This window comes from Cricetulus griseus, chromosome 4, assembly GCF_003668045.3.
Source record: "Cricetulus griseus strain 17A/GY chromosome 4, alternate assembly CriGri-PICRH-1.0, whole genome shotgun sequence".
Taxonomy (NCBI): Eukaryota; Metazoa; Chordata; class Mammalia; order Rodentia; family Cricetidae; genus Cricetulus; species Cricetulus griseus.
In genome coordinates, this window is record NC_048597.1 from 223,249,195 (window position 1) to 223,261,164 (window position 11,970).

At 47.8% G+C, this 11,970-nt stretch overlaps 1 protein-coding gene across 2 annotated transcripts in view; it reads right to left on the reverse strand.

Annotated features, from left to right (window-relative positions):
* Positions 1–10,813, reverse strand: part of Tgfbr2 (transforming growth factor beta receptor 2) — a 95,456-nt gene extending 84,643 nt beyond the window's left edge. The window contains exon 1 of one of the 2 annotated variants that reach the window (XM_027415317.2): positions 10,328–10,813. In XM_027415317.2, the coding sequence (XP_027271118.1) occupies positions 10,328–10,421 (94 nt within the window). In that variant the 5' untranslated portion in view covers positions 10,422–10,813. The remainder of the gene's footprint in view (positions 1–10,327) is intronic. The other variant, XM_027415318.2, reaches the window with a different exon arrangement.
* Positions 10,814–11,970: the final 1,157 nt, after the last annotated feature.

The following is an 11,970-nucleotide window of genomic DNA, read 5'->3' on the forward strand; positions in this document are numbered from 1 at the left end:
GAAGCCAACACTTTGCAGGTTTGCCTGAACACCTTCCTGTGCCTGGTGCCTCAGTCCCCACCTGCTGCCCAGCACTCTGATCTCAAAATAAGGGTCACTTCTGGGTTACCTTTCATTTAAGATCAAGGTCTTGTGGTAATTACACATTTCCAACTTTGTGTCTCCTTGGCATGGGACTGGAAAGTGAGGCAAGTGATGAAGGGCTTCAACTGAACCCGAGTGGGGGTGAGGAGAAGGGTTTTGTTTGGTGATGCCAAAGTGCAGACTTCAGTCTGTTTGCAGCAGGAGGAGGAAGGGAAAACATTCTTAACTATATCTCCTAAGCCAGGGAGTGAACCCTACCATTAGGGATAGCTTCAAGTCTTGAGGAAGGTTATGTTTACACGTTTTAGAGGCACTCTGTTGAGAAACTAACCCATGATTAAGAATAGAAATTTGGCTGTGAGAGTGAGTATTTATTTAGAATAACTAGTATGCTATACAAAGTACAAATAGAAATCTTTTTAAAAACCAAATCTCTCTCTCTCTCTCTCTCTCTCTCTCTCTCTCTCTCTCTCTCTCTCTCTCCTTCTCTCTCTCTCTCCCCCCCCCTCTCTCTCTTGGTTTTTCGAGACAGGGGTTCTCTGTGTTTTTAGAGGCTGTCCTAGAACTAGCTCTTGTGGACCAGTCTGGTCTGGAACTCACAAAGATCCACCTGCGTCTGCCTCCCGAGTGCTGGGATTAAAGGGTGCCCCACCACCAAATCTCTTTGTCCACTTGTGGCTTGACAAACTTCTCAATATTTTTTCCTACATTGTATGTAAGTTCTTCTATTGTAGGAAAAATAATCCTTTATCCTTTCTCTAAGACCCGAACAAGAATTTACCATTCATTACTTTTCAAAACAAACTGTACTTTTATTTATGTGTATGCATGTGTGTCTGTGTGGGTGTGCTCATGTGAGTGAAGAAGCTGTGGAGGGCAGAAGAGGGTGCCAGGTTTCCCTGGAGCTTGAGTCCCTTATTATCGTCCAAAGTGTATACTGGAAACTGAACTCAGGTCCTCTGGAAGAGCAGTCTTGGAGCCATGTCTTCAACTTCTCAATTCTTTATTCCTTAATAATTTACAAAACTAGCTTTCCATTTCATTATTCATCAGAGGTAATACCATCTAAATATTTTGGTTTGCCTCCAGACTTAGGAAAACACTCCAGCAGAAAAACAAAACCCTTGCAAGGTTTCTTAATTATTGTTTGCATTGATGATTCTTGTTGGCCACAGCGCCAGACCAAGAGCTTGGCTTCTACCAGGAAAAAGACTTGAGGTTACCTTCAAAATGCTTCATAGCAAATCCTCCTGGATATACCTCTGTATCATGAAATATACACTATAGCCTTGAAGTCCCAGAGTCCTTCCCAATATAGTGCCTGTCTTTCTACAGCTACCTAATGTTCCTGGTATGTAACTCCACCATGATTCAGCTGAGAGCTTGTCATTTGCAGTGCATTGTACATGTTTGCCTCAACGCCATCTGTCAGGCGTGACATGCAAGGTACATGGACCGGGCCTCATTTTATTTCACTAAAGAAACAAAACAGGATAATATACTTTAAATGCTGATGCAGTAGAAACATATTGAATATATCATATCTTTATTTCTCTTAACTCCTAAGAGTCTTCTCGAGGGTGGAAAACTGTTGATATCAACTAAGACAATATAAAATCAGTACTCCAAGAGAACTGTGGGTTCAGATCCCCAAAACAAATCCTCTAAAAGACTTACAATATGCACTGGGTAGTTTTCATGTCAATGAAACACAAGCTAAAGTCATTTGGAAAGATGTGGCCTCGATTTAGAAAATGCTCCTACCGGATTGCCCTTCAGTGGCAATACTGGAGATCATTTTCTTGACAGAGGGGAAGTGATATGGGAGAGTTCAGCTCACTGTGGTCAGGGCCATCCCTGGGCTGGTGGTCCTGGGTTCTATAAGAAGCAGACTGAACAAGCCATGAGGAGCCAGCCAGTAAGCAGCACCCCTCCATGGCCTCTGCATCAGCTCCTGCCTCCAGGTTCTTAAGAGCCTTGAGTTCCTGCCCTGACTTCCCTCAGTGATGAACTGCGACAGGAAGATATAAGAAAAATAGACCCTTTCCTTGGTGCATTGCTTATGGTCATGGTATTTATCACAGCAATGGAAACCTAAGAGACTATCATTAGAAAACCCACCTGAGAGGCGTCTTTAGTATTTCCTAACATACAGGGAGATCTCAGCAACATTCCAGGCCATAGGACGATCTCAGAGAGTGCCTGCCATGGTTAGTGACTGTGTCCATAAAGATTCCTGATCCATCTGTTACTAGGTGTACAGAACAACTACATCTCTCTGTGTGGAAGACGGTCACAGGGCTTGGAGGGTGAAGGCAGTCATTCGCAGGCATCAGTGAATGACCACCTCCGGATAAATCCATCTTTTAAACAGTTTGGGTCTTTACTAGATGGAGAGCCACTGTGGCATCCATTGAAAATATGGACCACCCCTTACTGTCCTTCAGACACATGAGTGTTCAGCCAAAGCTGCAGTTCTCCAAACTGTGTGTGCAGAACCGAATGAATCATACCCCCTTGTGCCTTGACTGACAGAGACAACTCCCCAATGTTTGGAGGACCTGAGTGAACTTTAGAGGATCTTCCTTGCTCAAAGACCTTCCCTGGAAATGGGAGCCCTAGCTGACATCTTGTCTTCCTCTCCGTGGCCTGTTCAGTCTTGAGAAGATGGAGATATGGCTCAGTGGTTAGAGCATGGGTTGCTCCTGTAAGGACCCAAGTTCAGTTCTCAGCACGCACATCAGGCAGCTCACAAGCACCTGTAACTCCAGCTCCAGGGCATCTGACCCTCCTCTGGCCTTCACAGGCGCCCACATGCACGTGCATACTAACATGAAGATGTACACATAAATAAAAATAAAATTTTGAAAGCAAGACACTGAGATGGAGAATTATGTCTTCTAATGAGCTCTCTCCCTCCTCTTTTCCCTCCTCTTCCTTACCCATCCCCTTTCATTCCTTATCCCCTGGTGTCCAACCAGAGGCCAGGAAGGCCTTCACAAAATGACCCAAGCACCCTTGCAGGTTGCAGATGTAGGTTTGGGGGAAAGAATTCTGGCAATCCAGATACCCAAAACACGATCATAAAGGGAGCAGAGGAAAGGTCAGAAATGTGAAGAGTGTCCCTCCCCATGGGCATGCTCTGAGAACATGGGTTCCTTTTGCTCATATACCAGGCTCATATTTTAGTTGCAATGCTGAAAGTATTTGAAAGAAAATATTCCATCAGATAAAGAGAGGGAGAGCCTGCATGCCTGATCTTTCCCAGATAGTATCTCACCAATCACAAGTTCTTGCCTTGCAGCTAATTCCTTCTGATGGCTTACAGCTCCAGCCCTAGGAACAGCACACACAGATGCCAGCTCCCCAGTAAGAACCTAGGCAGGAGGCCAGAGGTCGAGTCCACTGCATCCCAGGGGACAGTAGCTCTGTGGTGGGCATCTGAATCCTCACTTGGTAGAGTGCTTGCTTCGAGTCACAAAGCCCTGGGTTCCTTCCCAAGACCACATAAAACAGGAGCAGTAGTGCATGACTGTAGCTCAATGCTCAGAAGTTAGAGGCAGGATGATTAGGAGTTCAAGGTCAACCTTAGCTACATAGTGAGTTTGAGGACAGTCTGGGCTTCAAGAGACCCTGACTCTTGAAGGAGGAGGAGGAGAGAGGAGGAGAATCCAGGTCAGAACATGTCACAATCCATCAAGGTACAATGTAGAAAAGAATCTTGCCCTGCTACAGGCTTCCAATGAGCTGGAACCTCCAAAGGAAATTTTCTGTCTTCATTAAGTCAGGTCAAGTCTATTCTGCTTTCGGTCACTAGCAGTTGTTTGTGCCCTGTGCCTGTGATGGTCCCATATGCTTGGAACTTGAATTTTACAATAAACTTTATTGAATGTGATGTAGCTGAGTTGCTATGACTATCAAATCCCAGGTCACCCTGGTTCCCACGATGCCACTGTCAGGCCAGGAACTGTAAAGTATCTGTGTACAAGACACTGTCTCTGTTTTGATTTTCTGTGCTTCAAAGATCATCAAGAGGTACAACATATTTCCATGAAAAAAGATGTCCTTCTACCACACGGTACTATGTACAATGAATGTGCATAAGGAGAAGTACAAAATGGAATTAAAAAAAAAAAAGATGTCAGGTCACAAAAGCATGTGACCCCATCAGGAGGGACACATTGAGGGCATCTGAGGTGGGAAGTTTCCCCACTCCCACCCCAGCTCTCAAATATGACATCTCGTTGTCCCTTCTAGCTTCTCTTACACACACACACACACACACACACACACACACACACACACAGGTTAAATGAATATGAATAGCCGTCATCCAATAAAGAATTGTAAGAATTACCTTTTGGTCTCTTCCTATGATTAAATTAAATAAGCAATGTCACCATCTTCCTAATTGCTCCTTGAAGTGAGCCCGGGTGTCTGTGTAGCTTCCTAAACCCCTCAGCACACCCCGCACAGAAACACAGTGATCAATTGCCCTCTGCCCCTGTCAGAGGTCACAAGCCTCTGTGGGAGGGAGGAGGAGGAGGGACAAAACAAGCTGTGAACACTCTGTTGCTACTGCTCATCTGCTGGTTCCGAAAACTATGACTTCAACCATCCCAGATCCAAAAGAGCTGGAGCAGGGAACCTAGCCGGGTGTTAGGGGTAAACTTTTACTTAGCACTCGGCTGAATATGCTGAGCCGGGGCCAGGAAGCACAGTTGCATGCAGCCTATTTTGAAGTGTCTTGGTGGTTAGCATCTGACCTAAATAATCCCCAGGATGCTGTATGATAGACAGCTGTTGTAGGAGGGGAAAACTTCCCTTAGACACAGTGCTCAGACACCAAAACGCGAAGCCTGGGTGGAAAAGTAAATGTAAACATTTAAGATGGGCTCATGCCTGTAATAGCAGCATGTGAGAGGCTAAGAGTGTGGAGCCAGCCCAGGCTATATGGTAAATTCCAGGCCAACCCATGTCTCAAAAATAAACAAACAAACAGCACCCCAAAATGACAAAACCTGCACTTAAATTTGCATTATATTTTGCAGTTACTGTCTCTACTTTCTACTGTCTCCTTTTCTCTTTGAAAAAAAAAGAGGGAAGGAGGGAGGGAGAGAGAGAGAGAGAGAGAGAGAGAGAGAGAGAGAGAGAGAGAGAGAGAGAGAGAGCTGGCTTTCACGGGATAATTTTTATAGGTGAAAACTTTTCTAAAGTGTCATGGTTTTGAACCCTCTATACCAGTTTAAGAATATGTCAGGGGTCAAAACATCTTTTTCTATCTTTGGTCAGAATATAGGAACTGATTACATAGCATAGAAATAGCCAAGCTGAGCCTGGAGGCCCAGGCCTGGAGGCCTGGTTATTAAGGGCTGAGGCAAAAGTAAAGCAGGATGAAAGGCTGCTTTACCCCAGGGTACGTAAGGCCCATTGTGGCAACTTAATGAGATCAAGCTCCAAAATACCAATGGGGCATACACAAAGCTTTGGGCTCAATCGAAGGTGCTGCAAAGCCAAACCAAAAGCCTCACTGACCAGATACTCCAACCATTCAAGACCAAAGCCACCATAACAGGGTCTGCCTGGGCAGTAAAGACAGTGTCCCAGTCACACTTTCCCAGCAGGATGAAGAGGGCTCAGCTCAGCCCTTCCTGGAAAAATGATGTGTCAGCCTGGGGTGACCCTGGAGACCAGTCTCTGAGTAACAGACCTTGCTTGCCTTTGAGGGGCTGCAAGGCTCGGCGGACAAGGGAATCACATTAAGATGACTGTTAGGCACAGAGAGGGAGCAGAGAAGGGGACACTTGGCCCACTTGTCACACCCAAAGCAAGTTTCCTTATAAGGTCCAAAGTAGGTAGGTCTTCAAAGATGAGAAAAAATAGTTGGACAGAACTTCCAAAGAGAGGCAGAAGGCAGAAGAAAGTGAATGGAGGAACAGCAGGCTAGAATGAGGCTTGGGATGCTGTAGGTCTTGGTAGCATGCAAAGTCAGATTGAACAGGGTCAGTGGGGCCTTTGCCAGGTGTGACTGAAGAGCTAATAATGACCAGACCTGTCGTCTTTGGGGCATGAACATGGAGCTAAGCACTTGAAAGTATTATTTTGTCCCACCCTACCGCAAGTCTATCATCCCAGTTTTACAATACAAGCCCAAAGGACTCACAGTCTACATAGCCAGAAAGGGACAGGCAGGACTGGAAGCCAAAACAACCTGATCTGCAGTGCATAGCCCTCACCGTACCTCCAGCCCATCCAACAGAAAGATAGGCTGGACGACTTGGTCCAGTGTATGTAACAGGAACCAATGAGGACTGCAGGTCTTCTGGCTGGCTTGTAATCAGACAGAGACAGTGAAGTAAGAACACAGCAATGAGAAACACACGCAGAGGCACCAAGAAGGACATCTCGAATGTGCGCACCCTCCTGGTGCATTCAGCAAACCACCAGGGATTTGGCGTATGGGGAAGGTGACAATGTTCTAGGCCCCCCTCTGTGCCGGTGCTCTGTCCATGACAGGATGCAGGTACAGCGCAGAGAAATGAAATGAGTAAGAAGGGGTCTGTCCCAGTCATTCTGGGCAGGGTCCTCTGGGTCTTAATGTCCCTCTAGAGCATCAGTTCTCCACCTTCCTGATACTGTCACCTTTAAGACAATTCCTCATGTGTGGTGACCCCAACCATAAAATTATTCCCCTGCTGCTTCATAACTGCAATTTTGCTACAGCTATGAATCGGAGTATAAATATCTGACATGCAGGCTGTCTGAGATGTGAACTCTGTGAAAGGGTTGGTCAGGACCCACTCTTTGAGAACTGCAGCCCGGGAGGTATTCAATAAATACTGTGAAGAAGGAAGAGCAATGAGGCACTTTGGAAGATAGCATTAATGAAGTGCTGTTAATGTTCAGGAAACAGAGCCGTTCCCAGGGGCTGGAGAGCTCATTCCTCTGCTAGGAGCACATCCTGCTGCTGCAGAAGACCTGGATTCCACTCCCAACGTCTACACTGGAAGGCTGGCAACCATCTGTAACTCCAGCTCCAGTCAGAGGCAACACCCTTTGGTCTCCATGGGCATCTGCATTTAGTGTACTCTCTTGTCTATTTGTCTATACTCACAGCTGCCTCACACAGTCACACATATGAAATAAATAAACCAAAATTTAACATAAAAATTCATAAATGTAAAGAAAACTGTAAAGAAGGCAGCTTGATGGCAGAAGAAGAAAAGACGAAACAGACAGTGGATGTCACGGAGGACCTACGTCAAGTGGGCGTTTAATGAGGGGCCCTGAATGTGGGGTGCTAAGTCGAAACAGAGGCACCAAATTAAAGCCACTTGTTAAAAATAAGATGTCATTAAAGGAAGTGCCTGGAGGTGAAAATACACCTGGGGGGTGGTGCTGTGGGAAGCAGGGCCTAAAGAGTAATCTCCAGGACTCAAAGATTTCTGGTCCCCGACCTGGACAAGATGAGTTAGACCTTTAAGAGCCTGTAGGGACCAGTGATCCCTGGGACACTGGACCAAGGTTTGGTCCCCTGTGAGGACCCTTCTGTAGGCACCTAAGAAATGAAAACCACATTTTCTGAGGTCTGGCGCTTCCCAGGTATGTTTTCCTCTAAAAGTCATTTCTGATTTTGGAGCATTTACCAGTGTGAAAGTAATGCATCAGAAACAAACATTTTAATTTTTTGAGGGATGCAGGAGGTCTCAACAAGTCCAGGTGCTTGCAACCAGGAGCACACACAGAGACACAAATTTTTCACACACTAATTTTTAAAATTAAAACCTATCTAAGTATTTTTCTTGACTCAGCCCATAAAGCATTTGTCTTGCAAGTGTGGGAACCTTAATTCAGATCCTAAGCACCTACATAAAGAGCCAGAAAGGGGGTCACCTGCAGTGCCAGCACCCAGGAGGCCGAGACAGGGTGCCTCAAGACAAGCTGGCTAGCAGGACAAACCAACACAGTGCACTCTGGGCTAGAGGCCCTGTACTGTCAAAGAAACCTGTCTCAGTAAATGAGGTGGAGCCACTGAAGAAGGCAGCGGATGTCAACCTCTGGCTTCCACACCCAAGAGCAAGCAAGTGTGCTCCCACTCTATTCCAGCACGCATGTGTAACCCCCACAGATGCACATGAGAAAAAAGTGATAGAAGATAGAGAGATGATGGATTGATACAGATAGATAGATATTAGTGCAAATGTGTCTAGTGTTGAAATCGCTTGCTCGCCTGGCAGTCTGGTAAACATAAGATGGGTTGAATTTAATTTTGTTTTTTAAGGACTGACTGGGACTTGGTAAACAATCTCTAGTTCCTTCATATCTTATCTTGCACTGTGTTATCTTGGAAACTGTTCTCACAGTTTACCACTCATGTCAGAGATACCCTGCCACTCTTCCCTCCTGTGGAAAAAAGGCAAGTGGAATTCCATGTAGCCTCTCCCCGGGAGCTTCTTCCAACTCTAAACCATCTTTGAGAACTTTGACCACGTGGGTTCAACTCAAAATAAATTGTCCAAAGGCTCTGGAAAGGCAATTCCACAGAAATGTGAAAAGCCCCAGTTTTATAAAACTATCTAAAGCCCAAATTAAAAAGACCCACCAGGCCCATCAGCTAATTGTTTAAAACTGTGTGTATAAATGACTCATGAGCAACAGAGCCCGGAATTTGAAAATCACAAATCTTAATCTTGTAAACAAAACCTAAATTGGGCCTCCTGAGTTTTGTTCCTTCCCTGTCTAAAAGCAAATGTTTTATGTATACAGAAAAGGATGGGTATCATGTGTGATGTCATCAGCTGAATCCAATGGGTTTTCTTTTCATCTCTTTTTAAAACATTTTTCTTGTTTATGTGTGTTGGGGGGAGGGTATATGTGTGTGGGGAGGCAAAGGAGGATATGAGGTGTTCTGCTTTATCAATCTCCACATGGTTCCCTTGAGTCAAGGTCTCTCACCCAACCTACAGCCAGGTTGGCATCCATCAATTTCTAAAGGGCCTCCAGTCTCCTTCCACTACCACCGGGTTGACAAGGAACCACACCCAACTTTGTATATGGATATGGGGATTTGAACTTAGGTCCTCAAGCTTGCATTCCAATGTCCTTTTCCATGGAGCCAAGTCTCCAGTCAAGGCTGGGGTAACATCAGAGACGGTTTAACTTTCTGGAGCTGCAGCTTATCAGAGAGAGCAAAATTGAAGCAGACTTTAAGAAACTGTAGAACTAAAACCCTGATGGGAGTTTCGCTGTTTTGCTTTGTGTGGTTCGCCCCTTGTGAAATGCTCCACTGCTAACATCCTTAAAGAGCTCCCTCACCCAAAAACGACCCTGGACATCTCCTAGTCCCGAAATCACCAGAGAAGAGCACGGGAAGCCAATGATGGAAAGAGTGCCAGACTTACACAAACTGAACCACGGAGATGTACAAAGGGGTAAACTGAGGCCCAGAGTCATGTGACTTGCCCAAACAGTGGCCCTGACTACAAATAGCTGCAACAATTTTAACTTCTGAGTTAAAACTTCAGAGATTCTGCACTTCCCAGGCAAGTCCTTAGGAAGGAGTCCTGATTCCTGCTTCTCTTTCTTGACTGCTGCCCCTGAGATGGGACCTGGTGGGCATCCTGGGTTAGGTGTTTCCACCGAATGACAACTGCTGAGATCTTTAACCCTGGGGTGCAGCACTTAATAGGCACGCGTTAAATTACTCTAAGCCATCAAACTGACCACCCTCATTGAGTCCCCATCCCCGCAGGCCAGGGGGATAGATGACAGCCCTCAGAGATCAGTTCTTTTCTCAAACTTGTTTCCAGTGAGTTGGGGCCCAGAATCCCTCCCAAGGTGGTAGAACTGAGGACTGAGAGTCTGGTTCAGTCGGGGTATCTAGGGCAGTACTCGGCCCAGGTGTGCAACAGCTGGGCGCCCAGTCCCCTGCCGCGACTCCTCCAAGCCCCAAGTTCTCAAACTTCCCTTTCCGGGGGTGCAGGCCCTCGCTGCCTCCCTAACCTTTCGTGCGCGCACAAAGGGGTCAGGAGCGTCCCCAAGTCTCCCGCAAGTGAACTGTCCTCTTTTGCGAGAGATCTTCTGCGATCTCAGCCGGCCTGGGACGACTCGGGCCGCTACAAACTTCCCGTTTCCGCCCTCTCGCCGGGACCCGCGGCCGACTGTCAATCGCTGCCCTGGGGGTCGGAGGAGGACCGAGGAGCCCTAGTGGACTCCCAGCGTCGCGCCCCGGCCACTCACTCACCCGACTTGGGAACGTGCGGCGGGATCGTGCTGGCGATGCGCGTCCACAGGACGATGTGCAGCGGCCACAGGCCCCGGAGCAGCCCCCAACCCATGGTAGCCCCTGTCGCTCGTCATAGACCGGCCCCTGGGGCGCCGCGAACCGAGCCTCAGGGACCCCGGGCTGCGCCTTGACTCTTCGTCCTCTCTGGGTGCCTGGGCCGCCCCGAGCGCGCCGGGCAGAGGTGCGGGCCAGATGTGGCCGGCGATCCCGGGAGTTTGGAGGCCCGCAGGAGGCCCCCGGCGGCCGAGGAGAGCTGCGCAGGAGGCTGGGGCTCCGTCCCCCAGGCGAGCGTGTGCGCGCGCGGGGGGTGTCGTCGGTCGGTGCGCGCGAGTGACTCACTCATCAACTTTACCCGGGCGCCGGGAGGGAAACAGGAAACTCCTCGCCAACAGCTGGGCAGGACCTCTCGCCGCCCGAGAGCCTTCCAGCCCCAGCCCTCTCCAGCTTCCAGCCCTTGCCTTCCTCCTACCGCCAATCAAGGCCCCTTCCAGGACTCTGCAAACTTTCAACTGCCCCCCTCGCAGCCCTCCCACGCACCCCCGCCTCCCAGGTCCAGGCTCCAAGTTCAAACTCAGAAGTGACTAAGCGCACGTTTCCCAGAGCAAGCTAGAAAGTACTTATACCACTTTTCTTGATAACCCACCAAGCACTCCCCACACCTTCTAGGCATTGCTCCCAGGGCCTTTATAATTTCTCTGAGAACAAGGAGGGGGCTCGGAAATGTAGCTCCGGAGTCCCCAACACATTGTTTTCCCTCATAAAAATAACGGTAAGCACTGCTTCACGAGAGTTTGGTTTCAGTTTTATGTACATGCATGCACGATCACGTTGTAAAGGACTGTTTTCTTACTGTGAGACAATAATCCAGGGGTTAGTCTCAGACTTTTATATGCGTTATTAATCACTTTGGGTTGTGAATTCAGCTAAAATGCAGGTTCTGGTTCTGTAGGTCTGGGCCGGGAGTGTCTGCATTTTTAATGAGCACCTGGGTAGAGCCTCCCATTGGAAGAACCATTTCCTGGGCGTGGTCTGCTGGGTGAAGCCAAATAGTCACCCATGTGATCGCGGTGGGGATGTTTTCAGGACGTTGCCTGTAAGGCCTGAACCTAGGAATAAAAGTGTCTTTGGTGGTAGGGTCTGCTTCCTGCTTTCCAGTGATCGCTCTTCCATAATTCGGCTGAGGCAAGAAAATACCTGACTGAAGAATGTAGAAAGGCTGTCAGTGGGAAGGCAGTATACCCCCTCAAATTTCCCTTCTTCCTGGGGTGACCACGTTTTCCAGAGACAATCCCTGCTTTGCCCTGCGTGTGCCTTGTGTGTGTACATGTGTGGGTACGTGGAGGCCAGAGGTCCACATCCGGTGTCTGTTTCAATCCCCTGGTTTATATCTAAAGGTTTATTTTATGTGCGAGCATTTTGCCTTCACTTCTGCATAACCGTGCGTGGGCCTGTTGCAAAAGAGGTTATAAGAGGATATCAGATCTCCAGGAACTAGAGTCACCAAAGGCTGTGCGCCACTATGTCCAGGAGCTGGGACCTGAATCCGGGTCTCTATAGGAACAAGTGCTCTTAATCGCTGATCTATCTCTTCCAGCCCATTG